Source organism: Carassius auratus, chromosome 32 (genome assembly GCF_003368295.1).
Source record: "Carassius auratus strain Wakin chromosome 32, ASM336829v1, whole genome shotgun sequence".
Taxonomy (NCBI): domain Eukaryota; kingdom Metazoa; phylum Chordata; class Actinopteri; order Cypriniformes; family Cyprinidae; genus Carassius; species Carassius auratus.
This window is the reverse complement of record NC_039274.1, coordinates 4,994,520-5,008,080: the sequence shown is the minus strand read 5'-3', so window position 1 is coordinate 5,008,080 and position 13,561 is coordinate 4,994,520. Positions and strand designations below refer to the sequence as shown.

At 41.1% G+C, this 13,561-nt stretch overlaps 1 protein-coding gene across 3 annotated transcripts in view; it reads left to right on the top strand.

The window, feature by feature from the left end:
* LOC113051409 (alpha-ketoglutarate-dependent dioxygenase FTO-like) overlaps nucleotides 1-13,561 on the top strand; it is a 130,604-nt gene that overhangs the window by 33,017 nt on the left and 84,026 nt on the right. For 2 of the 3 annotated variants that reach the window (XM_026215131.1, XM_026215132.1), the window contains exon 7: nucleotides 8,606-8,725. In XM_026215131.1, the coding sequence (XP_026070916.1) occupies nucleotides 8,606-8,725 (120 nt within the window). Of the gene's footprint in view, nucleotides 1-1,415; nucleotides 1,929-8,605; nucleotides 8,726-13,561 lie in introns of those variants that run through there. The other variant, XM_026215133.1, reaches the window with a different exon arrangement.

Genomic DNA, 13,561 nt, shown 5'->3' with positions numbered 1-13,561 from the left:
AGGTTACTGACCTCAACACTCTGACCTGATTGAGGCTATTTTGTTGAAACTGCCCACGAGGGCCTGTGAGTGTTCTTAAATGATGCATTGTTGTATTATTTATTATTAATACTCGTTTTTATCCCAGCATGCTGTTCTGGCAGAGCTCAGTGTCTAGCTCTTGTTTAGTGTGGTTGACTGCATGGAGATTGTGGTAAGCAGCTGCTGATCTACAGTGTGTAGGATTTTTGGAGTGTGTCAGTCCATTGATGTTGATAAAGGCGAATGTTTACCTGTGTGTTTAGGGATTGTACGTGTATAAGGAGTTTCAGGAGAGGTTTTTATTAAATAGATCTTTTTTTTATCTCTATAGTCAAATTTATCTTTAACTTTTTGCTTAATGGACCATACTCAAAATACAATTCTAGGGAGGAAGAGAGAACGTAACTAACCATTAGTCAACCATAAGTTGTTCAAAAATAACTTACTGTTAATTGGCACTTCCCCCCAAAAAATATTTGAAAATATGTTGGAATGTCAACCAGTTACTGCTTGATTATTTGCTATTTTATAATTTATGCATTATTCATGAAAGCGATATTTGATTTATTTATTTTTTTGTATTTTTTATTTTATTTTTCTGGTATATTGTGACACCTGTGCTTATGTAACAATTTTCCAAGTCTTCTGAAGCCATGTGATGATAGTTTTGTTTGAGAATTGTGTCATTATTTGCTGAAAATCCACTGTTCACCATTGCCTTTGATTCTAATTTGCTTATACATATTGAAGTTTTTAGGGGTGCACAATAAATATCGGACAATAATTAATGCACATCTCATCAGTAAAGCCTGTTATCTAATCAGTGGTTAATTGAATTTACTGCTGATTAGAAAGTTTTACACAAATGGAAACTTAAAGATGCAAATGAAATAGCCAAAATACATGCATAAACTACAACACATTTATGGAATAAATTCCTAGATGTGCATAAAAAAAAGCTTTGCTTCAAGAAGTTATGTCACTGAATTACTTGGGTTATATTGTCTACAATTGTCTTTGTCTGAGCTGACGTGCACACACATATATATGGCTCTTTATTTGTATGACCAGGTGTGCATATGTGTGTTGACAGAGCGAACAGCACAGACTGGCCTCTATTGATTGAGTCACAGCAGTGCTGGATTCGAGGGCGATCTGATGAAATTGATTGGCAGTCCTAAGAGTGAGACTTGGGTGAAAGATGTCCAGAAATCTTAACCCATTCGATCGATAAGATGCAGCAGTACTATATCTTCAGGAAACCAGTACCAGTAGCTTAGCTAACTTGTAGTTATCGCCACATTCAGCTGGAGATATAGGCAGACAGACTCTCCACCTGTCACTGAAAGCCTTTTGTTTCTGTCTGTTTCCTCTCTCTCCTTTTTTCCCTCCAGCATATACAGGTGGCATTTATTCTCAGTGCCTCACAGCGGCAGACGGCTTGGCCCTAAATGGCAGTTGTATAGTTTCCAGCTCTGTGCCTGTTGCAGGCCTGCTCTGTGGGAAACTGGCCTCCATGTTGGCTCAAAGCTCTCGCCGCTATGTGGTATTTCAACGCAGAAGGACAGACAGACAATCAGCACGGGGCGGGGGGAGATGGGGGCCGACAGACACAAAAGTGGCTGCTAGCATTTGTAGCCTCCGGCATCCGTGGAGAGGCTGTCAGCGGTCGCCATTGGTCTGAAGTGATTGTAGGTTTGAACCAGCACAAAGTGTAGCATTTCTTTGAAGATGGCCATATGTGAAAGTGAACCCTGGGTGTCTGATCTCAGTCCAACTAAAGATGATCCTGTTCAAGCCAGATTGAAAGCTTGTACTGATAGCCAACACAGGTATGTATGAAAGTCAGGTCTGCGGTTTATGGTCCGTCAGATAAATGACCTGTCCACACCAGTTTTTCAGTGCAACATGATTTAAAAACAAAATACACACACATATTAAATTCTGCTCTTAATATTAAGCATACTACTGAGGGTTCAAAAACAAATAGGCAATAAGATTTTTTTTCTGCTATCCAGTTGGGCTGCTACTATTTTTTTACTTGCCCTGCCAATGTTTTCACTGGCTTCACCATAAAAGAATGGTCAGTTCCTCTTCACAGACTCAAGCTGCGTCGAAACGCTTTGAATAATTTGTTTAGCGTGAGCGACTCTGAATATGATATCTAATCTGTCTTATAGAAGAGTGTCACGTCACGGGGCGAGGTGACGTAAGCGACCAGGAAGCTATAAAGGCACGAGCCGCACAGCTGGCTTCAGCTTCTGCGTTTTCAGGAAGCGCTCTGTGTGTGCATGTCATTCTGTCTTGTCAGTCTTATTTATTGTTGTTTGTTACTATTAGCTCCTCAAAAAGTAAGCAATAGTCAAAGAGCAAAGCTAAGACGAGACATCTGAAAGGCGAATCCAGATCGCGTTTCAGATTGTGTGTTCATCACGAGTAATAATACACGGTCTGTGCGCGGTATGCCTGGGATTGAGGCTAGCTGTTTTGGCTCTTGAGGGAGCCGACTGCCTGCACTGGTAACGTTACAAGCCAGTGTGGACGCTTCGATCCCAGAGGACTCTCGAGGGGGAGTCTTCGCCAGCATTCCTCGCTGTGTCGGTCCTGCTTTCGCCGAGGCGGAGCGGCGCCTGCAATCGCTGGGTTCGCAGATAAGATCTGCTGGACGGTAGGGAGACGGGTGTGTCCCTATCTCCTACCTCACCCGCCAGATCTGCCCGATCTCCAGGTGCGGAAGCCCGAGTGCTGCGGTCCTTCCCCCCCGAGTGACGGCAGTGACGCACCGCCTTTTTTTCTCCGAGGAGATTGAAAAGGAGGGCGACGATGAGCTCGCAGTTGCACAAACATAAGCTGCATAAACATCAGTGGCACAGACAAACATTTACACAAGCATCAGTTTCACAAACATATTATGCCTAACTGTATAACGAGCAGCATTAATGAGGAGCGCAGCAGTCAGCTCTCGAAATAAAAATAAAAATAAGGGGGCTGACTGTGCTTCTCGCATATCTAAGGACGGGGCGAAGACGGCTCTGCCTATCTCCACCCGTATACCCTAGATTTAGAGTTCATCGAGGTTCAGAAGCACGCAAAGCGGTTCCTTTCCCCTCTGTGAACTCGCAGCTGCAGCTACTTATCTCCGAGAAGATTTATATTGTTTGTGTGACTAAGCAGCTCACGTGTTGCCGAGGCCGGGGCCGGTCTGCCAACACTGCCAGTGTTCCAGGGCGCAGCGTTCCCCAGCGAGCATCATTCTCAGTTTTTACCGCCCCAACGCGTAGCGCGGCTGAGACACTCGCTGCCCCTGCGGGGGCCTATTACACCAGAGGTCAGTCTCGAGAGACTGATTCCCTTGGTAGATTATTTAGCAGCGTGAAAACTACTGCCAAATGTATCTCAATGGGTCCTGCACACAGTAGAAAAAGCTACCGTATTCAGTTCGGCTCTGTACCGCCGATATTCAACGGGGTCATTCCGACGATGGACGGCCCCGGGCAGGGTCTGGTTATGGAACAGGAAGTGAAACCCTATTACAGAAGGAGGCCATCGAGGTGGTCCCTTCTCAAGACAGGGAGTCCAGGTTCTACAGCTGGTATTTCACAGTTCCAAAGAAGGATGGGGGGTTGCGTCCGATTATAGACTTGAGGGTCTTAAATCGTTCAGTTATGAGATTGAAGTTCAAAATGCTCATGATCAAGCATGTTGTAGATCAGATCAGGTCCGAGGACTGGTCTGTCACAATATATCTCAAAGATGCATACTTCCACATTTTCATCCTTCCACAACACAGGAAGTTTCTGAGGTTCGCTTTCGGGGGCGAAGCCTACCAATATCGAGTACTTCCCTTCGGCCTTGCACTCTCAATCCGCATGTTCACAAGATGTGTAGACATGGCTACATGCAGGGCATCCGCATTCTCAACCACATCAACGACTGGTTGATTTTAGCTCAGTCAAGAGCAGGTTTGGGGCTCGGCATCGAGGTGTCGTTCTCGCACATATGGGGGAGCTGGCTTGGAGACTGAACGCCAAGAAGAGTGTGCTTTCTCCAGTTCAGAGAACCACCTTTCTAAACATAGTATGGGATTCGACCGCGATGCAGGCACGATTGCCCCCTATCGAGTCGATCCGCATCTCAGTCGAGAGAGTCAAAGAAGGCCAGTCACTCACTGTCAAACAATCTCAGAGATTGTTGGGTCTGATGGCAGCTGCGTCGAACGTGATACCTCTTGGCCTGCTGTACATGAGACCCCTACAGTGGTGGCTCAAGAACAAGGGATTTTCCCTGAGGGGCAATTTACTTCGCACTATCAAGGTCATGCGGTGCTGCCTCCGTGCCTTAGACATGTGGAAGAAACCTTGCTTCTTGAAACAGGGTCCGGTGCTGGGAGCTACCTGTCGCCGTGTAACACTAGCGACAAATGCATCCCTCACCGGCTGGGGTCAAGTCATGAGTGGCCACCCTGCCCGTGGTCTGTAGAGCGATCGCCATCTAATATGGCATATCAATTGTCTAGAAATTCTAGCAGTTTATCGTGCACTGAAGCACTTCCTCCCAGACCTAAGGGGTCACCATGTGTTGGTGCGCACCGACAACACATCGGTGGTCTCTTATATCAACCACCAGGGAGGTCTGCGTTCACTCCCTTTGTACAAGGTGGCGCACCAGATCCTGGTGTGGTCCCAGAGCAAACTCCTCTCATTAAGAGCAGTATATATTCCTGGGAAACAAAATATGGGAGCAGACATACTGTCGAGGCAGGGGCTGAGGCCCTGGGAATGGAGACTTCACCCAGAAGTAGTGAAGCAGATATGGAGAGTATTTGGCAGGGCTCAAGTAGACCTATTTGCATCTCAAGAGACGTCACAATGCCCCCTTTGGTTCTCTCTAGTTCATCCAGCTCCTCTGGGAATGGACGCCATGGTACAGACTTGGCCGAGGCTTCGTCTGTACGCATTTCCCCCTATCGCTCTGCTCCCGGGAGTTCGTCTGTTGTTAGTAGCCCCGTTCTGGCCGGGCCGAGTATGGTTCTCAGATCTAGTCTCGATCGGGATATGTTCCTAAGGTGCCCTCTATCACTCCACAACCTTTAGTGCTGCAGGCCTTCTGTACTCCTCCCTTTCGGGAGCCCGACCAAGAGAAGCTAAATTGTGTGTGTCCAGCTCGAGCGCTGGATGCATACCCCCACAGAGCTGCCCTGTGGAGAAAAATGTACCAATTGCTTGCATGCTGCGGTCCCCCCAAGAGGGGTTTCCCTGCTTCTAAGCAGACTATTAGTCGTTGGATAGTTGAGACTATCAATGCCACTCTGAGTCCTCTGGTCGTCCCCCGCTGTCGGGAGCCAAGGCTCACTCTACATGGGGTATGGCGGACTCCAAGGCCTTTCTAGCAGGTGCGTCCATGCTGGACATCTGCAATGCTACGGGGTTTCCAAGCCTTCTACTTTTGAAAGATTCTATGACTTAGACATGCCAGTAACTCCAGGCACTTCATTCCCCTCGTCCTAAGCTGTGCTCTTCGGATACACACTAGGCTTGTTTGGTAGTCTGGCAGCGTTGGTACTCGTTCCCCAAAGTGTTTCGACGCAGCCCCAGTTCCTGAAGAGGAACGTCTCTAGGTTACGTATGTTACCCTAGTTCCTCAAGGGAACGAGACGCTGCATCTCGAGGCCATACCCCCTGCCGGCACTTGCGGTAACTCGAAGCTGAAGCCAGCTGTGCGACTCGTGCCTTTATAGCTTCCTGGTCGCTTACGTCACCCCGCCAGTGACGTCACACTCTATCATATTCAGAGTCGCTCACGCTAAACGCGTTCCCCAAAGCGTTTCGACACAGCGTCTCGTTCCCTCGAGGAACTAGGGTTACATACGTAACCTAGAGACGTTTATATTTTTACTGATATTCTGATAGAAATGTGTGTTTGTGTGTGTGTGTGTGTGTGTGTGTGTGTGTATACATAAATAAATGTAAATTTACTTTTTACGTTTTAGAATTTTACATTTTATCTTATCTTAAAATCTTATCTTATCATTTTTTTTCAAAATTTCATGTAAGAAATGAAACTAGGTTCTGTATATTCTATATATTAAACTTAAAACATTTTTGTACAGAAATTTATACTTTTATTTAGCATAAAATTATAGAATGTATAGTAATAATTACATATTTGGTAACACTCTACATTACTATTGTATATAAATAAATCAAATAGTCCTTAAAAAATGTATCAAAGCACAATTATTTTAAACATTACTAATAATAATTCTTGAGCACACTTTAGCACATTAAAATGATTTCTGAAGCATTGTGAGTAATGGCTGCAAAAACATTCAGCATTGGCATAACATATTAAAATATAACACAATTATTCGAAATGATTATATTTCACACGATTAATGATTTTCCTTTATTTTTGACCCCAAAATTTTAAATGGCATTGTGTAAATATATTTTTAGCTATAATGTAACTCCAAAAATTCATAAACAAACCTTTTCATTAACACAATATCTGGCACTATAGTGTCTAAAATCTGTTGCTCAGTATTCATTTCTTGCTTATTTAACAGTTTTATATAAACAGTTATAACCATGCTGATATTTAACAAAAAAAAAAAAGGGTACTCTTATGTCATTCAGTAGCTCCAGACCAAACCAGGCCACTGTACAGTGAAAACCAGACATAGACACAGTGGATGTTCGGGTTGCTGTTTTCAGCGTGTTGTTTAGTCGTAACTCTTAGCTGAGGCACAGAGGGGCCTGTTGTTTGGAGAATAAATTTTGGAGCAGTGCTTTGTTCAATGCCTGTGGGAGGGCAAATGTGAGGTGCTTGCATTTACATGTGGGGCAGACACAGATACACACACGCACATTAAGCATCCTTAGGAGGGTTAACTCATCACTTCAAAAGAGTCAAAGATGGGGAGATTCCCAGAGGAGAAAGACTGAGAGCCTGTAGTGGATTCTGTTGCTCCCTGTAGAGAGAGAAAGTGAGAGATTGATGGGATGAAGAACGAAAGCAACGAAGTAAAGAATGAAAAAAGCCGACTGAGGAGGAGAGGAAAGAGAAGTGTGTGTAGGTGCGATGTTTTTGGCGTATGTGATAAATCTTTTTGTGTCTCCTGGGTGTTGCGTAGCAGCAGACATAAACAAAGGAAATGAAACCACAAACAGGAAAACAGGAAATGCAGATGTCATCATCGTGATGACTATTGTGATGACACAGTTTTGATCAGCGGTGCACAAAAAAAACGCAAAGATGTCGAGTACAAAGCAAGCAGTTTGTTTATGTGTGTGGTTACAGGGTGTGTGGTTTGTTCTGCATTCATTGTCCTCTAGGAGTGTGTGTGTGGCTACCTGCGTTCCCTTGTTAGCGTGACCTTAACGTGGGTGTTTAGTTTAGAAAATCACTCCCACCACCCCATATAAATGCCTTTCCCCCATCTCCCCACCTCACTGACTCAGGTGACTAGCACACAGTTCCCTCTGCTGCTAAATTGGCCATTGATGGATGGATAGAGTTTGATAAATGGATGGACGTCTGGATTGCTGTTGTTTGAGACCGTGTTGTTATAATACACTTCACGTAGGCCAGAGTGAGGGATGGTGAAGAATGACTCAAGCACAAAACGTTTTTGTCCAATAGCCACATTTTACAGACTATCAAACACACCTGACTGCTGTTCTTTCAGTTGTTGTAAAGCAGATGTCAGCTGCATGCTTTTGGGTTTGACCTCTTGTTCAAGGACTGGACTAGTTTTCAAAAGACTCTCTAGTGCTGAAATATAAAATGCTTTAGAATTTGTTTTCGCTAGCTTTTTAAACTGTTCTTATATTCAGAAACCAATAATAATAACTGCCCTGGTCTGTTTATGGAATGGTGGTTCCAGACATGTGACCCAAAAGCTTACATTTTAATGGTCAATTATATATATATTTTTGCTTTTACTTTTGAATGATTTTAGTGAGTGAATGTATAATTATAATGTTAATAATAATTGAATTTTTAGTGTTTTTGTATTTACCGAAAATTGATTAAGAAAAGCATTTGATAGAATACTTAGTATTTAATCAAATAGACAAGAAATCCTTTATCAGCAATAACAATTATGAAAATAATATGTTGTAATAATTATTATGATAAGAATAATTATCAGCTTATCATATTTGCCAGAAATTTAATATCAGTGTGCCAATAATTTATTTTAGCCAAGGCAAGTTTTTCTTATATAGGGTAAAGCATTTCACCATAAAAAATGGTAATTCAAAGTGCTTCACATAAAATGCTATTTAAATAATAATAATAACAGATGCATAATAAATAAAAATGTTTTTAAAAACACTATTGCTATTTTTTCTTTGTTTGTTTAAGATTTATAGTATCATTTGATCAACATGTTGTGTGAGTTTAGGCCAGGACTATCTGTTTGTCCAGCCAATGGAAGACAGAGATTGATAAGGAACTGTTTAAAAAATTAAAATAAATTAAAAATCCTTAATTTTGCTGTTTGTTTTTTTTTGGTGTCTCTAGTGGTGTGGAAATGGCACCCTGTAGCTTTAACATCTTGACCCTGTGTTGCTCCTTTCAGGTGGAGTTTGAATGGCTCAGGCAATACTGGTTCCAGGGCCGACGTTACGCTCGATTCTGCAGCTGGTGGAATAAACCCATGGAACAGATGGAGAAAGACTGGAAGGAAATGGAGCGAATGGTAAGAGTGATGGAGTGAACTATAAGCAGGTTATATATGCTAACTATTTCACTATATAAACTATATCATATAATAGTTTTTATATATATATATATATATATATATATATATATATATATATATATATATATATATATATATATATATATATATATAATTTTTATTCCTTTATCAGTCTAATTGTTTGGCTCTCTGTTGCATCACTGATTAGTATTAGACTTTGTCGGTGCAGATGTATTTGTCACACAAATATGAAGACACTGTAATTTTGTCCTTTATGTGTATGTGCTTTTCTGGGTAATAATTATAACAATAAAACCTATAGGTATGCTAGATAAACAGATGAGGTTGCATTTTCCACTGAGGTGTGCAGCTTGTTTTTTTCTGTAATAGTTTGTACTTCTAGATGGTTGAATTGCTCATGTCTCATCTGTGCAGGTCAGGTTTTATATTCACTGGCCAAAGTTTTTTGTTACAGCTGTATGACTAGAGTATGCAGAGCAGCATCCAGGCTCTCTGTACTGCTGGAGAGGATGCGCAGAGGTTCTTTAAATCTAGACAATCACAGCTGATCAGTACTGTCTGTTTGACACATGTTTGATCCATATGTGTATGTGTTCAGCACACAGCTCTGCTCAGGGCTGTAGTATCTTTCAGTAGGGGGCACTGTTGTATCATCATTTTCTGTCTTCCACTCGCTGCCTCTTTTGCTCTTTGAGCAGTAATCACATCTAATGTGCTGCTGGGGCTAAGGACCAGCTCTTGAGCTAGTCGCTCTGTGTGTGTGTGTGTGAAAAGGTGAGACAGTCTCACTGTGAGATAGTCTCCCTCTGTCTAGAAACACAATTTAGGAGCACTGATATCCACCATCATTGTAAGTGTCATTGTTTTGTTTTTCGTCCGTGGTAAATTATTATCTTCTTTATTGTATTACTGAGTATTATTATTATTATGTATTAGTAAATCATACAATAAAAAATAGAATATTTAATTTATTAAATTATATTATATATTGTTTTAACCATAAATCATAAAAAGAGATATATTTATCTATTATTTTCTTTATGAATTGTGGATGCATTTACTTTAACCCGATCAAGCCGTTGTGTGCATTTTATTAGTTAAACAAATATTGAATTTGTAGGATCGTTAGCGCTTGAATAAATAGCTCATGAATGTGAAAGCACTTAGAAAATAAATGTTCATTTGAATTCCTAATATCTGATAAATTCATGGCTGATATAAATTCATTTAAGTATGATTTCAACAGACAGTCATGGCATTTACCAGAGACATGTGTTTGTCTAGATTCTTGGGAATTGTCGCTGTGGTCTTCCGGTACTTTTCTTGATTTTTCAGCGGTCTGAGCAGGTCCAGGGTTGGCTGGTCCATGTGTCAACCCTCTTCCTTCTGTTTATTAAAACTGTTCCTCTCCCATGGGGATTTCTCTCTTTCGTTTTCCTTCTTTCTCTTTTCTTGTGTCTCCCTCTCTTGCTCTCCAGGCTGTTGTGATGCAAATTTTCAGCCCTCCATTTGAACGACATCCTGATAAAACAACTCTCTCTTCCGCTCTCTGTCTCTCTCTCTCTCTGTACCTCATGAATTAATGTGAATTGCTTAATAGGAAATATAGAGGAAAATAGAAAGGAAGAAAGAAAAGAATAAAGATAAGATAAGATGAGGTAAATGTTATCAAACATCAGGTCTCAAGTCCCTTTCCTCAATCTCTCTCTCTCTCTCTCTCTCTCTCACACCACACACACACACACACACACACATTGACTGAACGTCGGGTCCCTACAGAGAAGCTATCATACTCCTCATGCACCCCTGACATTTATTTAGGCTTTTGACTGTGGCACTTTCTTTCTCTCCTTCTCTCAGTCTGTCTATCCTGGCACAGGAGAGATAGTTGGCTATATGCAAAATATTTTATTGACAGTTTTTCTTTCATTTGTATGTGGTTGCAGGGCTGGGAGTGAGACAGGTCTATTCAGGTTTATTCTGATGTTTTAGGTCTAATTTGTCACTTTATCCACCTCTGTTGCTCAGAGCGTCACATCAAAAAGCTTTTTTTTTCCTCTCTCTCTCACTGCGTCTATTCGATTTTTCTGCCACATACACCGTCTTCAAAAATTGGGTGCTGAAACATTTATTTTCAGACTGAATAGAAACCGTTATGCGTTTATGGATACAGTTAGCCATTTAGATGCATCTCCTCGTCCTTTCCGGTGGTGTTTGTTTGGGTCTTTATTTGTGTGTTGGCTCGCACACAGTGACCGTTTCATAATTTCATCCTCTCCGTCCAATGAAAGAAAGCGAGCGAGAGAAAGTGAGCAATCATGACTGCAGGGGTCACCATTGATATCTGATTACGTTATTGACCTAGCGCGTGTGTGCGTGTGTGCGTGTGTGTGTGGCAGACAGGAAGGTAAAGACCTCTCTCCCCAGTGAGAGAGTGAGAGTGAGGGTCAATGTAAATGTTATTGCAGTGTGAGCTCATTTGATCAAAGCCACTGAAAGGTTAAGCGAATCCAATCTGGTTTAGTGTGTCTGAGGGTAGGGGGTGTAAATGTGTGTGAGGGCAGCGGAGAAGAGAGAGCGCTGGACGCAGTGAGGGGATTATCGTATAGCCGCTGAAATGCTGGATGTGCTGCGGAGCGCTTCTCTCTGTCTCTAATGCGTTTAGACAGCAATTGGCCTTAATAACCTTTATTGACTTCAGTAGGTCAGTGCCAAGGATCTAATTATTCAAGTGTATCAATCTCATCTAGTTTAGAGCGGCCTCGTTCTGATAATTATTTTAAGGTCGACCGGGGCAATTAATCTCTGTTCACTTATTTGATGAGTTTGTAAAACATTGTAAATATAATGGCTTTGCTGTGCATTTTTATCATAATTATATTTCAGAATGCCTTTCATAGGGCATCTGTGTAGCTCTTTTTCTGTGGGATCATCTCGTAGTTTCTTTCTCTTTTGGACCGTTTATTCAGTCATGTTTTACAGTCAACGGTTGTTTCCTGTATGATCAAATTAATTACAGATCCATTAACCTGGATTTTACTTTGGCTCGCCTGCTTAAATAACAGCAGAAATGACCTCCCGATTTCTCTTATTACACTTAATAAAAGAAAAGGGAATGATAGGCTCCTAATAAATTTCACAGTAAGGGACGGTTTTTACTGGGGAATGGGGGGGGGGGATGGGAAGAAAAGAAGCAGGAAAAGGGGGCGAGGAGAAAAATACTGTACAGTGGAATTTGCGGGCAAAAGGTATTTATGATTCCCTTTGAAGTCCTTATTGAACAGGGTAAGCTGAATTTGAGCAGGCCGTGATAGTGGGGATGGTAAATACTTAAACCCCTTTAGAGAATGTCATGCACTGACATGCCACTTGCAGGCTCTGTGCTTGTGAGTGTGTGTTTGTGTTTTCTACCTACGGAGGGGGAGAGAGAGAGAGAGAGAGAGAGAGAGAGGTCACTGGCTTTGTACCTGCATGCAGAAGCTTTTACTGATTCTTTGGACAGGCAGGGAGACCAGTGGGTTTATGTGTGTGTGTGTGCGTGTGTGTGTGTGTGTGTGTGTTTTTTTGTTTGTTTTTTGATGGAAGGGGTGGAATCTTTTGGAGGGAATTTTGTTGGATATTTTTAAATACACACACAGAGCCTTACAGGTCCCCATAAGACCAACCGACAAACACTCCACACGTTAGATCACTTCAACAATGCTGAGAAAAACTACTGTGTGGTCAGTCTGTTTCTGGACTGCTAAAATATTTTGAGGCGTAACTAATCACTGGTTTCCCCACAGGTTTCCAGATTAGTGGAGTCAAATGTTTGAAACATGATGTGTGACTGATCGATTGAATGTTGTTCAAAGTGCGCGATTCTTGGCCAGAATAAACTACAGACTTAGGCCAGGCCTCATGTCTAAAAAGTCGGGTTTTATAACATTTCATACAAGATCCGTAGTCCTTGATGGACTTTTTATTATTTTTGTTTTTCGCATGCGTTTTCAGTATCTTTATATTGAAAGATATAAAATATATTTATATAAAAATGCACAATAATATAAAAAGCAGTAATGATCAATTACTTTTACATTGTAAAATAATCATTTGTTTTACATATTATCAAATGAATATGATTCATTTCTTTGATGAATTTTCAACAATATTGTTATAAAGTGAATTCTCAATTTTGAAAACAGTTGTGCTGCTTAATATATATATATATATATATATATATATATATATATATATATATATATATATATATTTTTTTTTTTTTTAATGTAATTTAATATAATTTTTTTTTTTTTTTTTGCATGTGCTTTATGGACATTACTTGTTTTTTTCCTTTCTTGAGTTTCATTAGCAGGCCCACATGGATTCTGCACAAATTTCAGCACAGAAGATATGAAGGAAAAACAGAAGATCTACAGAATCAGACTAGGTCTAGTTGTTAGTATTGTGATTATGTGGAGAAGATTCAGTCTTGCTGTGCTGTTTTTGAGTGTAGCTCAGTGTGTGCAGGAGCAGATGATCTCTGACAGTCGATAAACTCTTTCGCATAAGTCACATATTTTTCTTAGAAAGCCAATATGTGCTTTATAATGCCTGATCTGTCTTATCTTCTGAAACCCTCCTCACACTTTGAGTTCATTTAGCGCTTTGTTTATTTATTTAATCAGCAGTTTTTCCGGTTCGTTTCTTGATCAGCGAGATAAGCGACTGAAGAAAGAAGAATAAGATCTGGAATTACAGACCATGACTGATTCATTTCTACTGGGGATATACATGCAAACACAACACATATATGCTTCATTAAATTCCACA